Source organism: Bos indicus x Bos taurus, chromosome 17 (genome assembly GCF_003369695.1).
Source record: "Bos indicus x Bos taurus breed Angus x Brahman F1 hybrid chromosome 17, Bos_hybrid_MaternalHap_v2.0, whole genome shotgun sequence".
Lineage (NCBI taxonomy): Eukaryota > Metazoa > Chordata > Mammalia > Artiodactyla > Bovidae > Bos > Bos indicus x Bos taurus.
The window spans coordinates 9,501,233-9,528,428 of NC_040092.1; the positions used below are offsets into that span (position 1 = coordinate 9,501,233).

Here is a 27,196-nt window from a genome sequence, read left to right on the forward strand (position 1 = left end):
ATGGGGCAACTACTTAACGCCACTTCTCCAAGAGTTTATGATGCCTACTTGAAAACTGGTTGGTGTTGCCCACTTCCAAAATGGCTCCTGACCAATCGTGGCAGGATCTCCCCAGGTCCAAACGGGCTGCAAGAGAGTCAGGAACTAGAATGGTTTGGTCCAGGAGCCTATTGTCACCCCCCTCTGACCGCAGAGCCGATGGAAGAGGCCCAGTTGTGGACCGAACCATATGAGGGACCTGGGGCAGGAGTAAAGGGGATGATAAAGGCTAGATCGAGTTTTTCAGGTCGAGATCCTAGGCTAAGCAAGAGAGTTTCATTTCTGTTTTCAGTACGATGCTCTGATTCCCGGTATGGGATTGGAGGTGGGTGAGGTTGAGCGGAACCCGGCCCGGGTGGCTAGCCTCGCCTACCCCCCCGCCGCGGCGCGCGGTGGTCCGCTCCCCGCACTTCCCTGTTTGGGGCAGTTCGGCCCGCAGAAGTCGGTTTGCGAGCTGTCAGCGCGGGCGGGAGCGCCGCGGGGCGCGGGGTGGGCGCGGCCGACCCCCGTCCCCGACCCGGCCCACGATCCCCGACCTCCCGCGCGTGCCCTGCCCCCGGCCCGCTAGGCCGGCCGGCCGCGTACCGCGCCCCCTCGCCCGCTCGCCTGGTTCTCTTCGCTCGCCGGCCGGCCGGCGGGCGGGCGCCGGAGACCCCCACCGGGGGCTGAGGCTTGGCAAGCGGGCGGTGAGGGCCCGGCTGCGGCCTCCCTCGCCATGTCCTCGCCCCGCGACGCTAGCGGCGACTTCCCCTTGCACCTCCTGGTCTGGAACAACGACTACCGGCAGCTGGAGAAGGAGCTGCGGGACCAGGTGAGGGGGCGAGGCGAGGGTCTTACCCCGGCTAGAGGAGCCGGGGCGTCGGGGATCGTATCGCCTCCCTGAGCCCATCTCCAGCCCTCTGGGGAAGGGGACGGGGCACCGCCGTCCCCTTCCGCTCAGCAATCGAGGGACAATAATAATAACAGCAGGATGTGTACTGAGTATTTAATGTGTGCCAGGCCGAAGGTTTTATATACATTCTCCCTCTTAACCTTTCCAGCAGCCCTAGGAGGTAGGTACTATCCTTTCATTTTACAGAGAAGGAAACTAAAGACGCTCAGAGATTATGTCTCTTACACAAGGTCGCTTACCTAATAAACACCAAATCGAGATTGTAACTCTGGCCAACTGGCTCCAGCGTGCACCGTCTTAACCAATTATTCTTGCCTTTCTCCAAAATGTGTGAGCAACACACACCTTTCACCCCACCCATTCTTTTTGTCAGGAAGGGCTTGGGCTTGGTTGGGTTTGGAGCCCAGGTTCTAACTCGCCCTGTGACCTTGGGCAAGGCATTTTCCCTGTCTTGGCCCACGTCCTCTTCTTTGTGGAATGAGGGTGTTGATACCCATGTGGGCAAATTCTGTACTTGACTGTTACCAATAGGTCTGGGGTGATGCCCAGGAAAAGCTCCCCAGGGAGGCTGATAAACACCAAAGTTTGAGAATTGCTGGTGCACAGCATCCTTAAAATCACTTCCTGTTCTAAAGTGCTTTGATTCTTTTTTTATTTATATTCCCAGCTTTATAAGCAGTGGTTCTCAGTTGGAAGTGATTTCCTCCCTCATCCCACACATCTGGTAATTAATAGAGACATTTTTGTTTGTTACACGCGGGGAGTGGGTGTTACTGGAATCTAATGGGTAGAGGCCACAGAGGCTGCTCAGTATCCTAGAAGACACACATGTGTAAGACATCCCCCTCCCCAGTTAAGATTTGTCTTTCCCAAAATGTCAGTAACATCCTTTTTGAGAAACCCTGTCTTCAAAGCAGCACAGTGATTCTGGGAGGTATTGGTACACTCAAGTTAAAAACCGACATACTTAGCAGTTACGATGTGTATGTGTGTGTTTTAGTCCCTCAGTCGTGTCCAGTTCTTTGCGACCTCATGGACTGTAGCCCGCCAGACTCCTCTGTCCATGGAATTCTCCAGGCAAGAACACTGGAGCGGGTGGCTATTCCTTTCTCCAGGGGATCTTCCCAACCCAGGGATCGAACCTGAATCTCCTGCGTTGCAAGCAGATTCTTTAAGTCTGAGCCACCAGGGAAGCACCTCGTGTAATTGTTCGGGTTGACTTCATTTTATCTAGTGTATTAAAGTTCTGGTTTTTGGATGGCTCAGATTTGATGCGCTAATTGTCAAGAAATTCTAGAGGAAAGAGGGCATTGGTTTTCTTCTGATTTGCAAAAATTGAGCAAGGTCGGCATTCCCCACCCCACCCCCCTCCGACACCCCCACTTGATGAACAGTTACTGCTAAGTGTGTTCTTCCTTTTTGGCTGTGTTGGCCCTTCACTGCTGCCCGGGCTTTTCACTAGTTGTGAGTGGGGCCTACTCATTGCGGTGGCTTCTCTTGTTGTAGAGCGCTGGCTCTAGGCAAGTGGGCTTCAGCAGTTGCGGCTCAAGTGGGCTCACTTTTTGCAGCTCCTGGGCTGTAGAGCACAGGCTAAGTAGTTGTGGAGCCCAGGCTTACTTGCTTCGCGGCATGTGGGATATTCCCTGATTAGGGATCGAACACATGTCTCCTGCACTGGCAAGCGGATCCTTTACCACTGAGCCACCAGGGAAGCCCTAAATGTGTTCTTGTACTCTGCCATCTTTCTTTAAGTCTGTTGAGCACCCAGTGGAAGTCAAAAGTTGCCCTTTTTTCTTTTAAATTCTCTGTCCACACAGAATAAACTTTTGTCGTAAGAGTCCTTGTTCCTAATTAGATCATGCCCCCAGAGTAAATGATTCAACAGTTAGGCATCACAGTGTACCTGATGATTCAATTCCCTTTCTCTTACTAGACATAGATCAGAGGGAACCCGCTATCGTTTTTTTCTCGGCTTTAAGTCTCACCTTAGACACTTTAAAAATGACCAGTCTTTGTTTTTAGGCCTGCTGTGTTTTGCCTCTGTACTTCCTCAGTATCGGAGCCTCACAGCTGCTTGTGAAATATTGAGATAAAGTACAAGGAAAGTCACAAAACTAAAATCCTATCTGATAGAGTGGTTCACCATCGTCATTGAACCACACACATGTTCAATACCAATTTCAGAAAACAGCAGGCTTTCTGTTCATGGGAGGTGAGGAAAAGAGTTAAAACGAAGCACCGTCTTTCTTTATAGAAAAACTCAGTCGATGATAACAGTCTTGATTTGTAATCTGAAATGTGGCATGGTTGAATTATTTCTTTTTCCTGCAACTTGTGATAGAAATGTTCATCAAAAGTTCTCTGTGCCTCTTACCTTGAAAAACATTAAGGACACAGGTGATTAGCGAATTCTAATTTTGCAGCAAGGTAGTCCTGGGATACATTGATCCTTAGTGCCTTTGAGTGTCAAGGAGATCAAGAAAGAATATGCATCTTTGCTACTTATTTGTTTTTGACTTTGTTATCTGTTATAACTGTAGATCATGTCACAAGATTCTGTTTTCTCTGGGGGAGAGATAGTTGAAGTGTATTCAGAAAAAACATCTTGACTGTGGAAGTTGGACTGTCATGACCACGCAGTCCAATTGCAATCCTGAAACTTTGGCCATTGAAGGGGTGGAGATGGGGCTGGCCTCACGGGTGTGCAGTCTCGGCAGTTGCCCAGGGCCCTGTCCTCAGAAATGGCTCATGCTTGGTTCAGTGCTCTGTTGTCATCATCTGGGAAGTCTTACTATTTTCTTTTGAAGAAGGGGCCTTGCATGTTGATTTTAATCTGGGTCCTGTGAATTATGCAACTGCTTCAGGATCAAAAACTTGATTATTGATACCATTAAAACACAAGGCAGGGAATATTTTGTTGCTTTGATACTTATTGAGATCCTCTGTTAATTATGAAATAGCTATCTACTCCCCTGCCTTGGAGGCAGTTAGGTTAATGGCCAGTACTAATACTAGTTACGTTGTGAGCTTGGGTGCTTAATTTACCCTTAACAAATCAGTTCATGAGCTGTCAAAATGCGGAGCATTAACACTAAACGCTTACTATTTTGCCAGGCACTGTGCTGAAATGTTTTTGTTGTTTTGGTTTGTTTTAACTTTTTCTTTTATATGGAGTATAGCTGATTAACAATGTTGTGATAGCTTCAGGTGGACAGTAAAGGGACTCAGCCATACATATACATGTGTCCATTCTCCCCCAGACTTGTCTCCCATCCCAGCTGCCACTTAACATTGAGCAGAGTTCCCTGTGTTATACTGTAGGTAAAAAATGCATATACTTACATACATACATACATACATATATATATATATATATATATATATATTTTTTTTTTTTGCCACGCTGCACTGCATGTGGAATCTTAGTTCCCCTACCAGGGATCAAACCTACCTGCACACTCTGCATTGGAAGCATGGAGTCTTAACCACTGGGCTGCCACGCAAGTCCCTTAAAATGTTTTATGTGCAGTTTTAGATGTAATTCTCACATCAGTCCCCAGGGGTTAGTGCTTGTGTGATTCCCATTTTACAGATGAGGAAACAGAGGTGGAGAGGTTCAGTCACCTGCTTACCAAGTCGTCAAACTAAGATGTCAGTCCTGAGGAAGTCACTCTCACAGAATAAGAATCCTGTATTCTTAACCCTCCTGCTTTCCTTCTTTTGGTAAAAGTGCCTCCATTTCAGGATTCTGGAGAAAGAGGAAGGGAAAAGATCAGAAGGTGCGGGCCCAGGGTACCTGGAAGCAATACATTTACCATAGCTGCTGCTGTTAATATCATCATCATCCTGGGAATGTGGCTCCTTTTATGTATGTTCCAATTTTTCTACAAGGAACCCGTATTGGCTGCATAATTAAAAACAAAAAATTTCCATCACCCCAGCAGTAAAGCCAGCTGTTTCACTTAAGGCTTTGTTTGCCAGTACTTTTCTGCAGTCCGTTCTTCATTCTTTCCATCCCACGAGTGAGACATGAAGCTGGCACACTGGTAGCTGTAAGAATTTTTATTTTGTTCTAGGAACAGCAGCACAGAAAGAATCAAGTTTATCCAGATGAAGAAGAATAAGCACATGTTTCTGAATGTGTGTGAGTCAGCCCCACCATGTCTTGTTCATTTAGCCGAAGTTCACTGCTTGTTTAACTTTGCCAGAGATGAGATTGTTTCAAGCTTTCAGCGTTTACTCAGCCGAGGCACTTTATTAAGTGCCTCTTAACCCATCAGCTCTACTGTCTTTAATATTCAGTGGGGCCTTAAAGTTGGTCGGTGCAGTTGAAATGATTTGTGTTCTGGTTATGTCATTTGTCACTTAGCCAGAGAGGTCTGTTAAACATCTTTCAGCCTTCCTGCCGATGCTGGGAGAATGAATGAAAATTTAAGGGGACAGATGCAAAGGACAGTCTGTGCACCTTAGCAGAGGAGGGAAAGCCCTGTGGGATCAAGTGAGGTAGAGGGTAGCAGCTGAGGCCTGACTCCAGGGCCAGCCCTCAGTTAGGGAGCCAGCAGTGAAAGCACAAAATCTGGGCCAAAGAGGACGTTCTAGGCAGCGGCAGTGCTCAGAGCCTGATCGGGAACCACCCGGGGATTCTCATCGCAGCCCAGGGCAAGGCTGGGTGAGGCCACCGGGCACTCATTCCAGCCAGTCTCTGTTGGCTGGAGGCCCACCCTGAGCCAGAGCCTTGGATCCAAGGGAAAGAGCCTGGAGCCTGCTCTTAGGTGCTCCTCCTCAGCCCCTGGGCTCAGTTGCACCTTTGCAACCAGGCACGTATTTATACCTCCCCCGGACTTGGGGTGGGAGAACCAGCTCAGGCCCCGGCTGGCCACAGAGGACGAGGGCCATCTGAGCACGCACAGGACTCTCTCAAGCAAAGGGAGGGCCAGTTAGCAGCCTCTTGCCTGAGGCCTTCCCCCCAGGAGGTACCTGTGATAGTTTCCAAAGTTCTGACTGTGCACCACTCAGAATGGGTCCCCCGAGGCTAGTTAGGGACCCGGAAGTGGACCCAGCTGTCAGACACAGCAGCCCGCACTCAGCTGCAGAACAGTAGGCTACCAAAGAGGGCTTGGATAAGAAGAGTCGGTGGGCTTAAAAATTAGCACATAAGGAGACATGGAGAAATCGCACACCTTTTCTTCTTTGGGAGGGCACTGTGATCATTAAGAGTGGGCAGTTTTAATTTGGTACAGCTCATCATTGGAGAAACTTAAAGGAAAAACTTAAATGATCGGCTATGACAGTGAATTCCAGTGAAATTCTGAGCTCTTGCTAACTCAACTCATGTCATTAGTTTAGGACCCTCAGCTCCCCTATTAGCTGTAAGGAAATTGGAACAAATCCCTTTTAGGGAGAAAGCGACAGCTTATGTGAAGCAATGTAGTGTAGGAGTATAATCATAAGAGCTGACTCTTCTAAGAGCTTGCCATGAGGTTTACCCTAGTAAGACTTTTGTAAGATAGGTGGGTTTTTTTTGTTTGTTTGTTCTTACTGTTCCCGTTTTACAAGCGCGCATACTGAAGCTCAAGAGGAGTTAAGCAACTCGTCAAAGAGCATATAGATCGTAGATTAGACTTATGTGTTGCATAAAACACATACATAGGTTGATTTTTAAACATCTTTATTGAGATTCAATTCCCTTATGCAATTCACCCATTAACGTGTATTATTCAGTTTTTAGTGTATTCCCTGAGTTGTGCCACTGTCACCACAGTCACATTCCAAAACATTTTCATCACCCCCGAAAGAAACCCCACACCCATTAGCTGTCATTCCCTATTTCCCCCCAACCCTTCAGCCCCAGGCAACATTAAGCAGCTTGATACCTCTATAGATTTGCTTCTTCTGGACATTTCTTATGAATGGAATCATACAATACGTGGCCTTTTGTGTGTGGCTTCTTTAACCTAACATGATGTTTTCAGTGTTCATCCATGTCATGGGAGGTGTTAATACTTCATTCCTTTTAATGGCTGAATAGTACTCCCGTGTGTGTGTGTGTGTGTGTGTGTGTGTGTGTGTGTGTATGCTATATTTTGTTTATTCCTTAGCCAGCTGATGGACATTTGGGCTATTATGAATAATCCTGCTCTGCTTATCTGTATATAGGTTTTTGTGTGACTGTATGTTTTTATTTTTCTTGGGTAAACACCTATAAGAGGACTTGCTGGGTCTTATATTAATAGTAATTCTGTGTTTAACTCTTTGAGGAACTGCCAAATGTTTTTTCAGTTTGACTGCACCATTTTACATTCCCATCAGCAATGTATAATGGTTCTAGTTTTTCCACATCCTTGTCAACACTTGTTATTGTCCTTTTGATTGTAGCCATCCTAATGGATGTGAAGTATTATCTCATTGTGGCTTTGATTTGCATTTCCCTAAGCTTCCCTGGTAGCTCAGCTGGTAAAGAATCTGCCTGCAATGCAGGAGACCCCGGTTCCATTCCTGCGTCAGGAAAATCCCCTAGAGGAGGGATAGGTTACCCACTCCAGTATTCTTGGGCTTCCCTGGTGGCTCAGATGGTAAAGAATCCGCCTTCAATGCAGAAGACTTGGGTTTGATTCCTGGTTCGGAAAGATCCCTTGTTGGAGGGCATGCAACCTACTCCAGTATTCTTACCCAGAGAATCCCCATGGACAGAGCGGCTTACAGATCATGGGGTTGCAAAGAGTCTGGCGTGACTGAGCAAGTCAGCGCAGCACAGCACAGTGATTAGTTATTTGAGCGTCTTCCATGTGCTGTTGGCCATTGGCGTATCTTCTTTGAAGAAGTGTCTATTTAAATCCCTTGCCCGTTTAAAAACTGGATCATTTGTCTTTTTATTCATGGATAGAGTTCTTCATGTATTCCAGATGTGCACGTGCTAAGTTGCCTCAGGTGTGTCCGACTGTTTGCGACCTCATGGACTGTAACCCTCCAGGCTCCTCTGTTCATGGGATTCTCCAGGCAAGAATACTGGAGTAGGTTGCCATGCCCTCCTTCAGGGGATCTTCCCGACCCAGGGATTAAACGCGCATCTTTTGTGTCTCCTGCACTGGCAGAGGAGTTCTTTACCACTAGGGCCACCTGGGAAGCTCCCATATTCTAAATACTAGCCCATTAATAGGTACATGACTTACAAACGTTTTCTCCCTGTCTTTGTCTTTTTACTTTCTTTATACCGTTTGAAGTATAACAGTTTTCAGTTTAGATGGAGTATAATTTACCTATATTTTCTTTTGTTTCTTATGCTTTTGATGTTGTATCTTAGGAAATTTTGCTTAACACAAGGTCACACAAATATAATTGTATGTTTTCCTCTAAGAGTTTTATTGTTTTATTTCTTACATTCAGGTTTATGATCAACTTTGAGCTAACATTTGCGTTTAGTATATATAATACTTCATTCTTTTTTTGCATGCTGATATCTAGTTGTTCAAGCGCCATTTGTGGAAAAGATGATTCTTTCCCCATTGAATTATTTTGGCACCCTTGTTGAGAATCAATTGACCATAGATGTATAAGTCTATTTCTGGACTCTAAATTGTATTCCACTGATTTATATGTCTACCCTTTTGCCAGTATCACAGTCTTGATTGCTGTAGCTTTGGGTAGTAAGTTTTGAAATTGGGAAGTGTGATTTCTCAAATTTTACTCTTCTTTTCAAGATGATTTTGGCTATTCTGGGTCCCTTGAATTTCCTTAAGAATTTTAGTATCACCTGGTTCATTTCTGCAAGAAATAAGCTGGAATTTTGATGGAGATTGCATTGACTCTGTAGCTCAGTTTAGGGAGTTTTGACATGTTAAAATATTAAGTCTTCTGAACCATGAACATGGGATGTTTCCATTTTTTAGATCTTTATTTCTTTCAACAGTGCTTTATAGTTTTCAGAGTATAAGGTTTATACTTCTTTTGTTACTTATTTATAAATGTTTTATTATTTTCAATGTCACTATAAATGGAATTTTTTATTTTACTTTTGAGTTGTTACAAGTGTATAAGTATACAACTGATTTTTCTACATTGCTGTTGTAGCCTACAACTTGAACTCATTAGTTCCAATATTTTTTAAGTGGATTTCCCAGGATTTCCTATATGTGAGATCATGTTGTCTATGAGTAGAAATAGTTTTACATTTTCCTCAGATGCCTTTTATTTCTTTTTCTTGCCTTATAGTCTTGGTTAGAACCTCTAGTACAATGTTTAATAGATATGATGAAGAGAACATTCCTGTCTTATTTCTTATCTTGGGGGAAAGCATCCATTCTTTCACCGTTAAGTATGATGTTAGCTGTGGGTTTTTCATAGATAGATGATGTTTGAGGAAGTTCCCTTCATTCCTAGTTTGTTGAATGTTTTGGGTTTTTTTTAATCATGAAGGGTGTAGGATTTTGTGAAATGCTTTTTCTGCCTCATCTTAGTCCATTTGGGCTGCAGTAACAAAATATCACGAAGTGGACAGTTTATGAACAATAGAAACCTATATAGTCTTGGCTCCTGGCAGTCCACGACCATGGTGTCAGCGGGTTTGTGTGGTGTCTGGTGAGGGCTTTCCTCCTGGTTCATAGCAAGTGAATCCTCACAGTGTCCTCACTTGGTGGAAGAGGTTTCACAAGCTCTCTGGAGCCTGTTTTCTAAAGACACTCATTCCATTCATGAGGGCTCCACTCTCATGATCTAAGTACTTCCCAAAGGCCCCACTTCCTAATACCATCATCTTTGGAGGTTAGGATGTCAACATACGAATTTTGGGTGGACACTTCACATTCAGACCACAGCGTGCATTTATTGAGATGGTCATATGTTTGTTTGTTTTTTTCTATCAATATGATGTGTCACGTTAATTGATTATTGGATGTTAAGCCACCCTTGCATTTGTGGGATAAACTCACTCGGTCATGGTGTACAATAACCCTTTTCATATATTATTGAATTTATTTTGCTAAAATATTGTTGAGGATTTTTGTATCTATAGTCATATGAGATACTGTCTGTGGTTGTCTTTCTTGTGTGATTTGTTTGTCATCAGCATAATACTGAGCTTATAAAATGAGTTGGGAGGTTTTCTTCCTTCTTCTGTTTTTGGGTTTGTGAAGAATTGGAATTAATTTGTTGAACGTTTGGTAGAATTCACCAGTGAAGCCCTTCTGGGTCTGAGGTTTTTTTCCCCTGGGAAATTTTAAAATTACCGAGTCAATCTTTTTACTTGTTATAAATTTTTTCTGGTTTTTTTCCTAAGTGAGTTTTGCTAGCTTGTGGCTGCCTAGGAATACGTGCCTTTCATCTAAGTTCTCATTTGTTGGCATACAGTTGTTCATAGTATTCATTTATAATACTTCTTATTTCTGTAGAGTTGATAGTAATATCCCCTATATCATTCCTGATTTTGGTAACTTGAATCTTCTCTTTTTTTTCTTTTGGTTCTTCTAGCCAAAAGTTTGTCAATTTTGTTGATATTTTCCAAGAGCCAACTTTTGGTTTTGTTGATATTTCTCTGTTGATTTTCTATCTTTCTTCCCCCCCCACCAGTTTCCACTCTAATCGTTATTCACCCATTGTTTTAAATCACACTTTCATTATAATATATCATTTTCCCTCCCTTATCTCCTTTCAGATGAGGAGGGGCATAGGAGGCCCTGCACAGTTATAATTATCTATGCAAAGTGTACAGCTATGGGACTCAGACATACAGTTGCCCCACCACTGCCCTGTGGTCAAAAATAGAAAAAAGTTAACTTAATATATTTGAATTTGATTGTATACATCATATCTAGTGACCCAGAAACTTGAGCCTTACTTCTTAGTCCCAGATGTTGGCTTTGTTCTAGGGTGTGAATTAACGACTGAAATGACTTAGCAGCAGCAGCAGCAGCAGTTTCCCCTTTTGCCTGGTAAATATTGTTAAGCATCTCCTGTGTCTGGCAGCGTGCTAACCCTAGCACCTTTCATGTAGTACATAAAACTTGTTGAGTAAGAAAGCATCATCTATAACAGACGTGAAAGATAAGAATGAATTTGCTAAGTCTTTCTTTCCTGCTAAACTTCAGCTAAGTTAATAGTTTTAAGTCACATTACTTAAAAGAAAAAAAAGAACAATGATTTAATGCACATTAGAGACTAAGGTGGCAGAAGCTAAGAAATATAAGATTCAGATCCCGCCCTTTGGAATTCTCAAGTGAGATAAACAGGCCATCCCTTTGGAAAAGTCAGGGAATCCCAGGAGGTGGTGTGGGCCCTATTCTAGGAGACGTGATGGCCTTTTAGCACCTGAGAGAACACCGGGCCTGGAGTTGGTCCAGGAGGACACGTGTTCAGTTAGCAGAATGTCTTCAGCCACTTCTGTTTTTCTTCGATACCAGTCTGTCTTCACTTCACAATGGCCGCGATACAATTAGCAAAACAGGGAGGTCAGGTAGCTGTTGGATAGTGGCTATTTACCCACAGTCCTGCTTACCTTCCTCTCCTGTGGCCGACAGTGGCTTGTCCTGGATCTCTCTGGAGGCTGCCCCACAACTAGCATCACACATCAACATAAAGCACATTTTCTAAGCAAGCAGTCTCATGATTTGGGGCTGTGGTGGGTCTTCATTGCTGCACACAGGCTCTTTTTTCTAGTAGTGGGGGCTACTCTTCATTGAGATGTGCAGGCTTCTTATTTCTGTGGCCTCTCTTATTGGGGAGCAAGGGCTCAGAGTCGTGGTCCATGTGTTCAGTAGTTGTGGCTCACAGGCTTAGTTGCTCCGTGGCACGTGGGATCTTCTGGACTAGGGATCGAACCCGTGTCCCGTGCACTGGCAAGCAGATTCCCAACCGCTGGACCACCAGGGGAGTCCCCTTAAAGGTTTTTATTTTCCAACAGCCCCACGGAAGTTTCTTGTATCCTTGGAAGAACATTCAGAGCTGTCTCTGGAAGGCAGCACTGACCCGTTCAGACGGAGCCCTGGACCCCAGTGCAGGTGCCGGAGGGAGGGCCAGAGTAGGAGTGAAGAGTAGAAGCCAAATGGATGTCTATCTGCGTCCTCATGCGTGCCTGGCGGACCACGCTCACTGTATGTGGGACCCACGGATGCTGCCACTTCGGGGCACTTGGAGCTCAACAAACAATAACGAGAGTGGTGTTTTGGTGGGAATCCAGCTAGAGAACGTACTTTTATTCTGACCCAAATTATCTTCTGTACTTTCAGTTTTGATTAAAGTCCTTGCACTTCCTGTTCTGGACTTGAGTGCTGAGATGTGCTGGAGAAATCCCCCACGTTCCACACCACAGGGTGGCTGTGTTTCCATGCAAGCCCTTAGCCTTATTTAGACTTAATTTGAGCGCTTTTGTGCTTTGGGTTGTGTTTGATGATCGGAGGCCTGTAGCTGGTGTTTGTTTATGAGGCTCTTAACTTTATAGAAAAAGGAACTCAGTAACCGTCACCTTTATTTATAGCCCCCAGAGTCACATTATTTCAGTTCGTGCCCATGTGTAAGCATTTGTTTTTCCCATGTACTGCTGTCTTGAGTGTGCAAATACTATTTTTAATTTCTGTACTTACTATTAACCTCTGAAACTCCTTTCCACGTTTTTGTGTCCAGTTATATATATCCAGTTACATAAATGCCAGTGTTTATTTACAGAACGTGGAGGCCCTGGATCCTCGAGGTCGCACCCTGTTGCATCTTGCTGTTTCTTTGGGACACTTGGAATCTGCCAGAGTCCTGCTCCGACATAAAGCAGATGTGACAAAGGAAAACCGTGAGGGTTGGACAGGCAAGTGTACTTGCGAAATAACGTAAAGCCTTCCATTTTGTTTTCTCTCTCTGAATAAAGGGTAGCCTCAGTCCTCATTGTCTTCAGAGTCATCTTTATCTTGAGCTCTGTCTCTCTTGGGACTCGGGGCCGGGGAAGGAGCTGAGAGCCTCGGAGGCCACTGGCTTGTCTGCAGCACAATGGTCCCAATTGTGTCCTGGGTCAGGCGCCCAGGGTAGGGGGTGACTCTTCATCCAGAAAGCAGCTCTCAGCGCACCAGACACGAAGGCAAGCACCCGGTTTCCCCTGAGGAGCATGGCGGTAACTCCAGCAAATCCATCATGATGGACAATCAGAAAGAAATGATAGGCAGTTTGAATCACCATGTGAAGAAGGAGGAGGCGGCGGGCTCTCACTGGGTGTCTGACTAGTCCTTTTTCTGCCTTGCTTGTTTGAAATGGCTGACGGTAAGGCTGGGAAGGACTCAGGAAAAGCCAACACAAAGGCGCTTTCTCACTTGCAGAGAGCCAGTCTGCAGTTCCTGGGGGACCGTATTCATCCATACCTAAAATCTAGGACCACCAGCCATGGATGTGTGGACGTGACTGCCGCTGTGTGTAGCACAGCCATCCTGGAGGACCTCACCGCAGAGGTACTTGAATTGGCAGGAAATGCGTCAGAAGACTTGAAGGTAAAGTGTATTACGCCTCGTCACTTGCAACTTGCTATTCGTGGAGATGAAGAATTGGACTCTCTGATCAAGGCTACAGTTGCTGGTGGTGATGTGAGTCCACACATCCACAAATCTCTGGGAAGAGAGGACACAGAAGACTGTCTAAAAGAAGCCTGGATTCCTTCTTATCTCAGGACTCTAAATACCCCTACAGCTATCCAGTGTTGGTGATTCCAGTGGACCATATCTCTGGGAATAAGACAGATTTGCCTTTTTTGTAATTCTGTTTGAGCAAGTTGGAAGCTTAATTAACTTTCCAACAAGCCAAATTTCTGCATTCGAGTCTTAACCATGTTTAAGTGTTACTGTGGCTTCAAAGAAGCTATTGATTCTGAAGTAGTGGGTTTTGATTGAGCTGACTGTTTTTGAAAAACTGTTTGGATTTTAATTGTGATGTAGAAATTATAGTAACAAACATTTGGTTTGGCACAGACATTTTTTCTGTACCAAAAGAAAAAGTGTGGTGGATAAGCTAAATAAAGGTCATATCTCACCACCCCACCCCCCACCGGCCAAAAAAAAAAAATTATAGCTGAAAATAGTATCCTTTTCCAGTGAAATCCTGGCACTTCACTTGTTTTGAGACTCTTGAGACTCCCTTGGACTTTGAGGAGATCAAACCAGTCAGTCCTAAAGGAAATCAACCCTGAATATTCATTGGAAGGACTGATGCTGAAGCTCCAATACTTTGGCCACCTGATCGAAAAGCCAACTCATTTGGGAAAACTCTGATGCTGGGAAAGATTGAGGGCAGAAGGAGAAGAGATGGCAGAAGATGAGATAGTTGATAGCATCACCGACTCAATGGACATGAATTTGAGCAAACTCCAGGAGACACTGAAGGACAGAGGAGCCTGGAGTGCTGCAGTCCATGGGATTGTGAAGAGTCAGACACAACGTAGCAACGAAACAACAACACTTGTTCTGCAAGCTCTCCTACTGCTGGTCCAAGTAATTGGGGGTTGACTGAGCAAGAATACACACAGCCTGCCTGCCCATCTCCACAGCTGTGTCATCACACAGTGAAAGCCAGCTCTGAAGACACCGTCAGGATTTGAGTCAGTAGTAAGAGACAGGGGGAAGAGAATAATGGCAGGTTTGCTCAAGAGGCTGAAAGTGCTCTGTTCTCTGCTCAGTCAGGTAGGGGTTAAAGTAAGTAGTCATGGTTGTGAACATTGGGTGGGGCTGGAGCCTCTGTCCCGCTTTAAAAAAATTGTTGGCCTTCGATCCAGAGAGATACTTTTCAAGCTGGCTTTGGAATTTGTGAGTAAGTATGAGAATACAGGGTGATCAGATTACATCTTTTTGCCTTCCAGTTTTGCACGAGGCTGTGAGCACCGGTGACCCCGAGATGGTGTACACGGTCCTTCAGCATCGGGACTTCCACAACACGTCCATGGCCCTCGAGGGAGTTCCGGAGCTGCTCCAGAAAATTCTCGAGGTAGCCATAAAAACTGCCAGCGCCATCCGTGGAGTTGAATGCTGACACAGCAGCCACAGACAGTTTGACATCCTTGTGCACCCTCCCAAACAGTTTGAAGGATTGTGAAAACGATGTATTGAATACCAAATAGCGTGATTCCTTGCTTTTGCGATCTGTTAAATGTATGATGTCTTTCACAAACTATGTTTCCAGGCCACTAGACTGACTCTTTTAAGTGCTATTTAAAAGTTAGAACTAAAGACAAATGGACATCAGGCAATTAATTTGTCTAGCTGCCTGTTTTCTTAATAGTAGCATCCTGAGTTTGGGTCATCTTGGGGAAATTATAATGAACTTCATTACTGTCTGGGGATTTTCAGGGCCTGTTGAGGCTCAGAAGTCTTTGTGCAACTCTCCTTGACACCTCTGTCACTTCTAGCCATTAGTATTTTGTGACTTCTAATCCATTGCCTGAACTTAGAGTTACTAGCTTTGGGGCAGTTTATCTGTCTTGTGAGTAAAAGGGTATGGGCTCTGTAACACTTGGAGAAGTTTCTTAAAAGATTTTACTTCTAGGCTCTCAAGTTTGTTTTGTTTGTTTGCTTTAATATTTATTTATTCGACCTTGCCGGGTCTTAGTTGCAGCACGTGGGCTCTTCGACCTGGCACGCACGCGTTTTAGTTACAGCATGGAAACTCTTAGTTGCAGCATGTGGGATCTAGTTCCCTGACCTGGGATCAAACCCCCAGCCTCCCGCATTGAGAGTGTGGAGTCTTAGTCACTAGACCATCAGGGAAGTCCCCCTTGGATTGTTTGGGATGATAGTTACCATTCTTCAGATAGCCTTTGTCACTTGGCGTAGCTGTCTTATTGGTCAGTCATGTGCAGTATTCCTGAGGCAGCCAGCGGTTCAGTTTTCACATCATTTATTCTCAGTTGAAGCACAGAAGTGAGCTCCCCCAAGTACTTCCAAAGATACTTGCTAGATAAATCAGCTTCCCACACTTCTTGAGAAAAATTAACAGCTCTGTTGAGAAAAGGAATAACTTTGCTGTGAGACAATCTGAGCATTCTTCTTAAAAAAATATTAAGACTTAAGCTAAATCCTGCCTAAGACATTGATTTTCCACATACTGCACAGAAACCATCCGTGAAATATAAGTTGTTGTATCCACTGATTTTAAAATACATGTGTGTTTGAGTGCACAGAGATCACATAGATTGGTTTTCTTGTCTAACTCACTGTAGGAGGAACTAAAAACATCATCTGTCCATTTGACAAAGCAGAAAATGACTTATTTTACCTAGAGTCACCCCCCCCCCCCATTTTAAAATTCCATGTAGAAGACTTTTTTCACCTGTGTTGATCCATAGCTGTGAACTGCCCTGAATTATACCCTGTGTTGGAGGTTACAGACAGCCCACATATGACCTGGTGCTCCGTGGCACCAGAGGCCATGCCTAACAGCCTTTCAACGGTGTCTCCTCACTGCATGTCCATGTTTCTTTTCCATTGTCCCTTGGAGTGACTTTACCCATCTTTGGAATCTGGAATTTCTAGCTTTTGTCTTTTTGGGTTTCTTAAGTAGCTCTCCCAGAACCTTCTATAGGAATTCATGGTGGGTCAGAAAATGATTCTAAACAGGCTTGCTGTGGTGGTGTGAAACCTCAAAAAGCCAAATTCTAGAAGTTTAAGAAGAAAATGAGGGGCGAAAGTCTGAAGGAAAATAACTTCCTGGGGACAGTGATGTCTCACACCCTCCTGGTTTCAGAGTGGTCTGATAAACACCCCACCCTTCCCAGCACACAGAGCCTTTTGCAGTCAAGCTCCCTGTAGGACAGGTGGGGTCCACACTCCTTCTCCTTGCTTAGACCAGCCTGTGACCCTCACTGCTAGGAACCCAACTGAACCCTTAAATCAGATTTGACTTTTATCTCCCTCCAACCTTGTTGCCTGCAGTTAACTTTATTAACTGTCTAGACGTATTTTATAGTGAGATGAAATAACAGCCTGAATATAAAAATAGGCATTTAGTCTGATGGGTTTGCAATTTATGTTTCTTCTTATTTTCTCTGTTCTTTCTCCCTCTGCCTTTTGAACAACCCTATCAGCCCTTACTGTGTGTGTTTCGCTAATGGTACCAAGGGTAATTTATTTTCTTTTATTTTTTAAATTAATTTTTATTGGAGTATAGTCAAATTTACAATATTGTGTTAGTTTCTGATAGCAGGAGTGATTTCTTTTAAACCTTTGTCCTTCAGGCTCCGGATTTTTACGTGCAGATGAAATGGGAATTCACCAGCTGGGGTGAGTGGCTATGAGCTTGAAATTCATTTAGCTTGAATATAGGCTTATTTTTCTTTTATGGAAGTTATATATTTATTTTTTAAATCTAGGAAAGGCATACATGAGAGTGACAGTCGCCCACAGTCCTACTTAAGCACAGGTGCTTACTGTTGTAGGTGTGTTCCTTCGAATCATATCCCACACGCATGGGACTTTTTCTCCCAAGCATTCGTCAATAGAATATATAGACAATTTTGTCTCCTCCTTTTGTTACCTGTGGCTGACATTTATCCATATTATTCGTTTTTTAAAATGTCACTTTAAAGGGGCTAAAATCTTTAGTAAGTAGATTTATCATAATTCAGTTACTCATTTCCTTATGTAGTTCAATGTGATTCTTTTAAACTTGTTTTTCTAAGGAAGAAGATGAGATGAACATTGGAATAGCTCATTTTTTAACAAAATGGATGCATTGCTCCAAAATCTTATGTAAGGCAAATTGACTGACAGTAATTTTCCTAGATGTTCTACTTTTGTGTCTTGTAGATCAGTTAATGACAGCTTCCAGCTCCCAGAGCCTCAGCAATTTTCACTTCCAGACTTCCCTTTCAGGCATGAAGTCATATTTGCCATGAAACATTTAAACGAACTAAAAAGTATATGAAGGAAGAGAACTTGAGAGTCTTCTATGCATCTGAGTTCTTTTTAATGAAAATAATAACCCTGAGCCCAAGTTTTGATAAAGCATCATGTTTTAGACATCTGATCTTGTGACTCATGGGAACGACAGGATAGTGGGTTGAGGCCAGATGGACACTCACTAGCCCTGCTGGCGGCCAATAAGAGGGGTTCATCTGGGGCTGAGAACACACTTGCGAATCTGATTTAGCGTTTTCTCTGGGCAGGGCATAGATCTGCAGTTTTATAAACGGCTCTAGAACTGAAAGTCCACTCTCATTCTTTAAGAATGACTTCTTGTATCATAAGCATGGGATCCAGGCCCAGTTCTGTATGACCGTTGGCATCTCACCTCTCCTGTCCTTTCAGTAAAGTCAGGGTCCTGATTTGCGGGGCCTAACTGTTCTGCCGGGCCCTCAGGCTTTTCTCAGTAGTGCACATCTCTTCTCCAGTGCCCTTGGTTTCCCGAATATGCCCGAATGACGTCTGTCGCATTTGGAAAAGCGGTGCCAAACTGCGTGTGGATATCACGCTGCTGGGCTTTGAGAACATGAGCTGGATAAGAGGGAGGCGGAGTTTCATCTTTAAAGGAGAAGGTGAGTGGTTTCCCTTGTAGTCGTCACTGCTGTTGCTAAGTTTAGAGTGATTTTTCACCATCGAAACGTGTTCGTGTGTGTGTGTGTGTGTGTGTGTGAAAGATGATGCAGTTCAATATACGAAGCTTCTTTGGTTTCACATCTTCCTTGCACTGTGCTTAGTTACGCCCTTGTTTCCGTTAACAGACAACTGGGCAGAGTTGATGGAAGTCAACCACGATGACAAAGTGGTCACCACTGAACACTTTGACCTTTCCCAGGAAATGGAACGGCTCACTCTGGACCTGATGAAACCTAAAAGCAGGGAGGTTGAGAGGCGGCTCACAAGCCCTGTCATTAACACCAGCCTTGATACTAAAAACATTGCTTTTGAAAGGTACGGATTTAAGTTCTGCATTTTCATGTCTAATCCCATTACTGCCATCTTTATAGCATGTATACATTAATTGGAAACTATGGGTGGATTAGAATTTTTTTTCTACTATGGCATAAGAAACACTAGTGGGCTTTAAAGTTGATCTCTGCTCCAACCAAATGGAAACCACAGCTGACATCCTCCACCATATGGCATTTTTATCACACGTTGGTGAAGTCTTGGAGAAACGTCTTCATATTCTTTTATGGGCCCTTTTCTAACGGATTTTACCTGAATTTTATCTTTGTGTTTGGCAGTCCACAAGACTCCCCTTGTCCCAAACCATGGAGCTTGAGTTTCTGAGGCAGAAGCAATCCAGTATCGAATGTGGTTGGTTATTAGTCAGATTCACACTTGGCATACAGTTCAATGTGGTTCTACCCCTTGCCCGCCCTCTGCTTCTCCATGAGGCCTAACGGTTTTGAGCAAGTCTGGAGGGTTTCAGTTTGATTCCAGACTTTATCTGGAGCAACCTCTGGGGAGGTCTCTGCCGTGGTTAAGCCAGGTGAGAATGGGTGTCTTCCCCAGGGGCGGCTCCAAGACAGGGAGGGCTTTGTGAGGGGGACAGAGGCTGTCACAGCTATTAGTTAGGCTAAGAGTTTATTCCATAGATCACACTGAACCCAGGGAGTCTACATGAGCCCTGAGTGTTTGCCTAGGATGTCACATCCCGCTCCCTGTAGACCAAAGCCGCATCATCTGAGCTGACACAGACAGCGTTCTCCCGGACTCAGGCTGTCTTCTCTCTTAATGAGTATATGAACTGTTCTTTTTCTTTTCATCTTTCTTTCCAGTAGAAAATTTATTACTAAAACCAGGAGTCTTCTGTGTAGTCAGACGTAAGACTTAAGTGCCCCTTCCCCCTAATTTAGACCAAGCTGTGGAATTAAGGTGTTTGTTTGGTAGCAGAAGAGAGAACGTCAGGTATCTGCTGCCTTGGGTGCAATACCCCTGAGGCAGGGTCAGTGCCCTTTCGTCAGCCTCTGGGCACCGGTCTCACCAGGTGACAGCCGCTGTCTTCCTGGGACAGCAAGCTTTAGGGACTGACCATACCTGGAAGGGTCTTGGGAAGACATCTCCAGGCTTGAGCACCTGCCTGTGCAGGGCGGGAGGGCCCGCCTGCTCAGGGCTCTGCTCTGAAAGCTGGAAGACGGGAGAGCGAGGGCTGGAGGAACCTGGCGCCACTGGCGGAGCTGCTCCCTCTGCGGCTTTGAGCCAGCAGCTTCATCTCCGGGTGTCTGTTTCATCAGCTGAAAGGAGAAAAAGAATGAATCTTGAGCTGAAATCTCAGATGTCGTGAGAAGAGCCAGTGTTCCCTCTAGTTCAGCAGCAGAATTGCAGGGTTATTGTTTGGTCTGAAGTGTCGTTTACAGAGAGGTGATGGTTACTGGCTGTTACCCAGCAGGTAGATGGGCAATGACCGCACCTTCCGTTTGTACTGAGTTGCATTTTGTATTCCTGTGGCCTCGGGGTTTTCAGATAGTTCAGGCTAACCCTCCTTTTGCAACTGATAGGGAGTTGCTGAAAGAGAATTTTCTGGAAAGCAGCTGCTGTTTTGGTGGGGCTCAGAATGAAATATGTACTCAGTGAGTTTCTTGTGCTTCGAGCAAGGACTTGAGCCCCTCACGAGGGTGAGGTTTGCTGGTAGAAATAGAAAAAGTGTGCTTGCCCGCTTCTTACCCAAGTGAGGTGTGAGCAAGCATTCAGTGGATTAAATTTAGCAGATGAGGGTCTGATATATTCGGATAGTCTTTTTCTTCCCTTTCTTCTCATCTGTCACTCGGAGCTCGATGTTGGCAAACATGTACTTTTCCCGTGTTCAAGTTTGGCCTGTGGGTATAGACCCTCTGTTTGCAGTCTGGATTTTTCTCTCATCTGAAAGGTTCCTGCCCTGCCCACCTTGAGGCAGCCTCCGAGCCCAGCACCAGCTCAATGGCCTTTGGGGTGCTGTCTCCCTCAGGAGACGGGCAGAGGGAAAATGGCCGAAGAGGAGGCTGGGTTTCCTCCTGTCATTTTCAGAGCCTCTACACATACAGTTGATCAAGAAGTTAAAACCAGAATCTTGGTTTTAAAACAGGATGTAGATGTTGAGTTGAGGACCTAAGCTGTCAGAGAGTGGACATGGGGAAGGCGATGGAGCAGCCGGGATGGCGGATGGGGCGGAGGTGGGTGAATGAGGAGCCTAGCGGTTCGCAGGGAGAAAACGTGGTTCTGATTTCTCAGCATCCACAAAGGATGCCGTGGAGCAGACTGGGTCATCCTTTGGTCCCGCAGAAGACCAGGTGCCAAAACCCCGTGATTTCTTGTGCCAGGATATCGAGTTCTTACTGAGAGACAGGAACTGAGGATCGATTGGTTCCCCCAAAGGAAGATCTGGATTTTCATTGATCACTGACAAAAAGGGGCCTTGGCTTTATTGATCAGTCAGGTGTGGTCCCTAAATGTGTTTCTGGAATGTGAATTGGAGACAGCTAGCCTGCAGGGTCATCCCTTTAGGAGCCCTCTCTTTCCTTGAGTGGGTCACATTGCACTCAGTTCAGTTCAGTTGCTCAGTCATGTTCGACTCTTTGCGACCCCATGGACTGCAGCATGCCGGGCTTCCCTGTCCATCACTAACTCCCGGAGCTTACTCAAACTCATGTCCATTGAGTCGGTGATACCATCCAACCATCTCATCCTCTGTCGTGCCCTTCTCCTCCTGCCTTCAATCTTTCCCAGCATCAGGGTCTTTTCCATTGAGTCAGTTCTTCACATCAGGTGGCCAAAGTATTGGAGTTTCAGCTTCAGCATCAGTCCTTCCAATGAATATTCAGGATTGATTTCCTTTAGGATTGACTGGTTTGATCTCCTTGCTGTCCAAGGGACTCTCAAGAGTCTTCTCCAACATCACAGTTCAAAAGCATCAATTCTTCAGCAGCTCAGCTTTATGGTTCAACTCACATCCATACATAACTATTGGAAAACCATACCTTTGACTAGACAGACCTTTGTTGGCAAAGTAATGTCTCTGCTTTTTAATATGCTGTCTAGGTTTGTCATAACTTCTCTTCCAAGGAGCAAGTGTCTGTTAATTTCATGGCTGCAGTCACCATCTGCAGTGATTTTGGAGCCCAAGAAAAGAAAGTCTGTCACTGTTTCCATTGTTTCCCCATCTATTTGCTGTGAAATGATGGGACCAGATGCCATGATCTTAGTTTTTGAATACTGAGTTTTAAACCAGCTTTTTCACTCTCCTCTTTTACTTTCATCAGGAGGCTTTTTAGTCCCTCTTCACTTTCTGCCATAAGGGTGGTGTCATCTGCATATCTGAGGCTATTGATATTTCTCCCTGCAATCTTGATTCCAGCTTGTGCTTCATCCAGCCCACCATGTCGCATGATGTACTCTGCATTTTAGTTAAACAAACAGGGTGACAGTATACAGCCTTGACATACTCCTTTCCTGATTTGGAACCAGTCTGTTGTTCCATGTCCAGTTCTAACTGTTGTTTCTTGACCTACATACAGATTTCTCAGGAGGCAGGTCAGGTGGTCAGCTATTCCCATCTCTTTAAGAATTTTCCACAGTTTGTTATGATCCACACTGTCAGAGGCTTAGTCAATAAAGCAGAAGTAGATGTTTATCTGGAACTCTCTTGCTTTTTCTGTGATCCAACGGATGTTGGCAATTTGATTCCTTTGCCTTTTCCAAATCCAGCTTGAACATTTGGAAGTTCTCAGTTCACATACTGTTGGAACCTCACTTGGAGAATTTTGAGCATTACTTTGCTAGCATGTGAGATGAGTGCAATTGTGCAGTAGTTTGAGCATTCTTTGGCATTGTGTTTCTTTGGGATTGGGATGAAACTGACCTTTTGCAGTCCTGTGGCCACTGCTGAGTTTTCCAGATTTGCTGGCATATTGAGTGCAGCACTTTCACAGCATCATCTTTCAGGATTTGGAATAGCTCAACTGGAATTCTATCACCTCCACTAGCTTTGTTTGTAGTGATGCTTCCATGAGGCCCACTTGACTTCACATTCCAGGATGTCTGGCTCTAGGTGAGTGATCACACCTTCGTGGTTATCTGGGTCATGAAGATCTTTTTTGTACAGTTCTTCTGTGTATTCTTGCCATCTCTTCTTAATACCTTCTGCTTCTGTTAGGTCCATACCATTTCTGTCCTTTATTGTGCCCATCTTTGCATGAAATGTTCCCTTGGTATCTCTAATTTTCTTGAAGAGATCTCTAGTCTTTCCCATTCTGCTGTTTTCCTCTATTTTTTTGCATTTATCACTGAGGAAGGCTTTCTTATCTCTCCTTGCTATTCTTTGGAACTCTGCATTTAGATGGGTATATCTTTTCCTTTTCTCCTTTGCCTTTCACTTCTCTTCTTTTCTCAGCAATTTGTAAGTCCTCCTCAGACAACCATTTTGCCTTCTTGCATTTCTTTTTCTTAGGGATGGTCTTGATCATTGCCTCCTGTACAATATCAAGAACCTCCATAGTTCTTCAGGCATTCTGTCTATCAGATCTAATCCCTTGAATCTATTTGTCAGTTCTACTGTATAATTGTAAGCGATTTGATTTAGGTCATACCTGAATGGTCTAGTGGTTTTCCCTACTTTCTTCAGTGTAAGTCTGAATTTTACATTAAGGAGTTTCATGATCTGAGCCACAGTCAGCTCCCGGTCTTGTTTTTGCTGACTGATGTTGCACTAATGGTGGATAATGAATAGGAAAACTAAGGCTCTGGCCCCTCCTTTCTGTGATGGACTATAATAAACACCTGAAACTCCTTCTTCCCAGCCTGGACTAATTTCTTTGACCAGATCTCATCAGAAGAAAAGCAGACTGTTTGGAAAAACAGGGTGCAGATCACCCCCTCCCTGCCACCTGTGTGTGCCCCATGTCACCCAGGGTCGGGGCGGAAGGCAGGCTCAAGTGCAGCCGTCGCAAGGAGCTGGGATGTGATATCCTAGACAAAGGGGCCATCTGGGCAGGGCTCCCCGGGGCTTGGGAGCGTTTCCCAGAGTGAGCTGCCTTGAAAACGATCCACAGCTTCTTGGCTGCTTTTGGTTCCTAAATGTGTTTTTTTCCAGGCATATATTGAGTGGAGTAACGAGGGGTTCAGGCACTTAACCAAGGCTGCAGCTGCTGCCGAAGTGCTGACTGCTTTAAAGCAGCTCCAATGGAGCTGGACTCAAGGGCTAGGCTAAAAAACCACTTGAGACATGGTTCCCACCACTGCTGCACCAAACCGGACACAGAGTGTGCCTCCCAAGCCTTTTTACTGGTGCTCACGACTTCTGCACACAGCTCCCCACAGCCATGAGTTCCCGCCCCACCCGCTTTCTCCTTCCTGAGGAGCAGGATGGCCTGTGCCTCACGGATCTAAGAATTCCTAGGCTGAGATAATGCTGCTCAACGGGCTGCAGCTGCCGACCCTGTCGGTGCCCGTGGTCCGGATGACCTAGGAAAGGCTCCCACCTAGTGGTGAGCCCTTGGATGCTGGTCGTCTGCGCTCACTCCTCTGAGACAGCTGTCCCATGAGTGTCACCACCTTTGTCGCCTCTGCTGGCAGCTTTTGTCACGAAGCCAAGAGGGGAGGCTTTCTCTGCCAAGGGGGCTAGGCAAATTGATGAATAACTGCGGGAGGGGGTGCGGGGGGCTGTTTGAGCCATCTGTCATTAGCAACATCCTTCCGTGGACAGAGGGACCCTAATTTCCAAGTGTCCTTCGCTCACTTAAGCTGGGGGAAGAAAACCTGTAAAGGCTGCAGGGATGAATCTGAATGGCATATTGTACATGTGGAAATTTGTGGTGTTCACTTTTTATCAGAACTAAATCCGGATTCTGGGGCTGGAGGACAGATAAAGCAGAAGTTGTTAATGGTTACGAAGCAAAGGTAAAAGGACACTCTTAAAATAAGATTTCATACAGCTCTTTAGCTTCTATGCAAATGAGGGGTCTGTTCAGACTTTGTCATGCATCTGTGCTGAGGAGGTGCTCTGGGAAATAAGTTCTGTCTAGCGTGTCTCTTCCTTGGATTTGTATCTTATTTGACTTGCAGAAGGTGAACTAGCACATCCCAAGGAGGTCTCTAGTTAGGCCAAAGAGAAACTGCTGTAGAGAAATGAGTCCCAGTATCAGTTGTCCTGGTGAGAGTGACAATTTTTTTCTTTAAAAACAAAAAGAAAAGAAAGGACTAGACTTAACATGCTTGTTCATTTTTTTTTTCTTTTTTAATCACCTGAGTAGGTTTAAAAAATATATATGGCAAAATGGCTTTTAGGAGTCTCCCAATATTCTTAGTCAACCTCATTGTAAACCAGTAGGCTCCCAGCCCACTCACATGACGTCAGTGAATTTAGAACACAGCTGTCAGAGTGGAGACGACAGTTGCTCGAGTCATCTGGCATTTTGTCAACTGGGAAGCTGTCTCTTGGCCTCCCACTAGGCCTGCAGTACAGTGGGGGTTGATGGCTCACAGCCACGCTGCCAGGAGCGGCAGGGTCCTCTGGTGACCTCTGAGTGCGCAAGGAAGGCTTACGTCACACTCAGCGAGATGCACTTAGAAGTGCTGCGTGTGTTCCTTGAATCTTTGAACACTGGGAATCCAGTGTTAGGCATCCTCAGTTAATTCTCTGTGAACCATAACATTTGACTTTTCAGACCCAGTGTTCCTTAGTCAACCTTGAAAACAAGAGCGTTGACCCTGGCAGTTAAAATAATTTGGGGTCAATAAACAGAATACCTTTTAAGCAGTGGCTTGCTGGTTTTCTCTTAATCTTACTGGTGTGGAGAACCTTGTGTTCCTTCCATTTTCCTTCTGCCCCAGCAGATGGCTGTCCAGGTCAGTCCTGGTATAAGATTACCAAAAATCAGTCCAGGGACACGACACAGGTTCAGTTCCCTTAGGAGAAGTTCAGCTGGGAGGTCTACACTGCAGGCCCCTCTTTGAGAGGGTTTGGCAACACGAAGGGCAAGTAGGCAGGAGCAGCCTGTCCCTGTCAACTCCTCAGGGGTAATGAAAGATGTCAGGGATGCAGAGTAACTACTGAGACACTTCTAAGTTGGTAGCTGTTGTATTTTCTCTGAAGAGTCCTAATGAATGTTTAACCATTTCTCATTTTTATTTTGCTGGATTTTTTTTTTTTTGGCTTTGTTTTGTTTTGGCTTCAGCATTCTCGCTCTTGCTATTGCTTCTCTGTTGAATTTTGATTCCCCATGTCACTGTTTCCTTTTGCACACACCTCTCAAGGTTTACACGGTGAACAATGTCAGTGTGATCACCAAAATACGGACAGAACATCTGACCGAGGAAGAAAAAAAGAGATATAAAGGTAATCTCTTCCCTTCTCCCTGCCCCCACCCCACGCCATTTCTAGCCTACAGCACACCTTCGTCGGCTCTGTTAAACTCGGGGGTCAATGTGATGGGGTCATGCCATGTGAATTTCCTCCTTATAAATTTCTCCCTCGTCTGACTCACTCCTGGTGGCACTTCCCTGTAGTTGGCATCAGCTGTAATTAAAGCCATTCACAAGGCCTTGCTGATGTTTTATGAAGAACAGTTGTTGAAGTCAAGTCGAAAAAGTAGATAAAGATATTGAAGAGTATTTATCACTGAAGTGAGTTAGTGCAAAGCATCATGGTGGGAGATTCAGACAGGACCTGGGCTCTGAACCAAAACGTGGCCAGCATGTGGCCGCCTTATCTCAGCTCGCTGAGGCCGGTGGGGCCTTGTGAGGTTACCTACCCACTCTGCCACGGTCACCTCAGCTACCAGACCTGCCTTAAGAGTCATTGCGAGGATGAGATGAGTTGCTGCACGTTGGAGACCAGGGCCTGCAGCACGTGGTAAGCATGCAGTCGCTGTTAACTCCCTCGTCCACTACTATTCCCTTCAGTCCACTTTGACAGAGGAGGAAGCCAAGGCCTCAGTCACACAAGAGGTGACCCACAGGTACAGTTGGAATCAGATCCGGCTCATTCCTAAATCTAAACTCTTTGTAGTAATTCTGATTGAATTCTTAAAACTCTGTCCATCGAGCTTAGAGACCTTAATAAAAGTGTCATAGAAATACTCACTCAATCGTATCTGACTCTCTGCAACCCCATGAACTATTGCCCCACCAGGCTCCTCTGTCTGTGGTATTTCCCAGGCAAGAATACTGGAGTAGGTTGCCATTTCCTCCTCCAGGGGATCTTTCTGACCCAGAGATCGAACCCAGGTCTCCTGCATTGGCAGGTCAATTCTTTACCACTGAGCGACCTGGGAAGCCTCCAGAAAGAATGCTAGCTGATGGTTATGAGAGATGATTTTATTGGCCTGTTCAAGGATGGATTTCCTAATGCATGATGGAGAAACGTGAAGGTAGAACGGGA

At 45.0% G+C, this 27,196-nt stretch overlaps 1 protein-coding gene and 1 pseudogene across 1 annotated transcript in view; both read left to right on the top strand.

Moving 5' to 3' along the window:
• The first annotated feature begins 471 nt into the window (after nucleotides 1–471).
• The window catches only part of ANKRD13A (ankyrin repeat domain 13A), a 34,459-nt gene continuing 7,734 nt past the window's right edge, over nucleotides 472–27,196 (top strand). Inside the window, exons 1-8 of the mRNA XM_027566551.1 lie at nucleotides 472–850; nucleotides 12,584–12,716; nucleotides 14,745–14,869; nucleotides 17,115–17,160; nucleotides 18,270–18,413; nucleotides 18,600–18,789; nucleotides 24,648–24,714; nucleotides 26,071–26,152. Of these exons, the coding sequence (XP_027422352.1) occupies nucleotides 755–850; nucleotides 12,584–12,716; nucleotides 14,745–14,869; nucleotides 17,115–17,160; nucleotides 18,270–18,413; nucleotides 18,600–18,789; nucleotides 24,648–24,714; nucleotides 26,071–26,152 (883 nt within the window). The 5' untranslated portion in view covers nucleotides 472–754. The remainder of the gene's footprint in view (nucleotides 851–12,583; nucleotides 12,717–14,744; nucleotides 14,870–17,114; nucleotides 17,161–18,269; nucleotides 18,414–18,599; nucleotides 18,790–24,647; nucleotides 24,715–26,070; nucleotides 26,153–27,196) is intronic.
• Nucleotides 12,752–13,795, top strand: LOC113907409 (annotated as a pseudogene).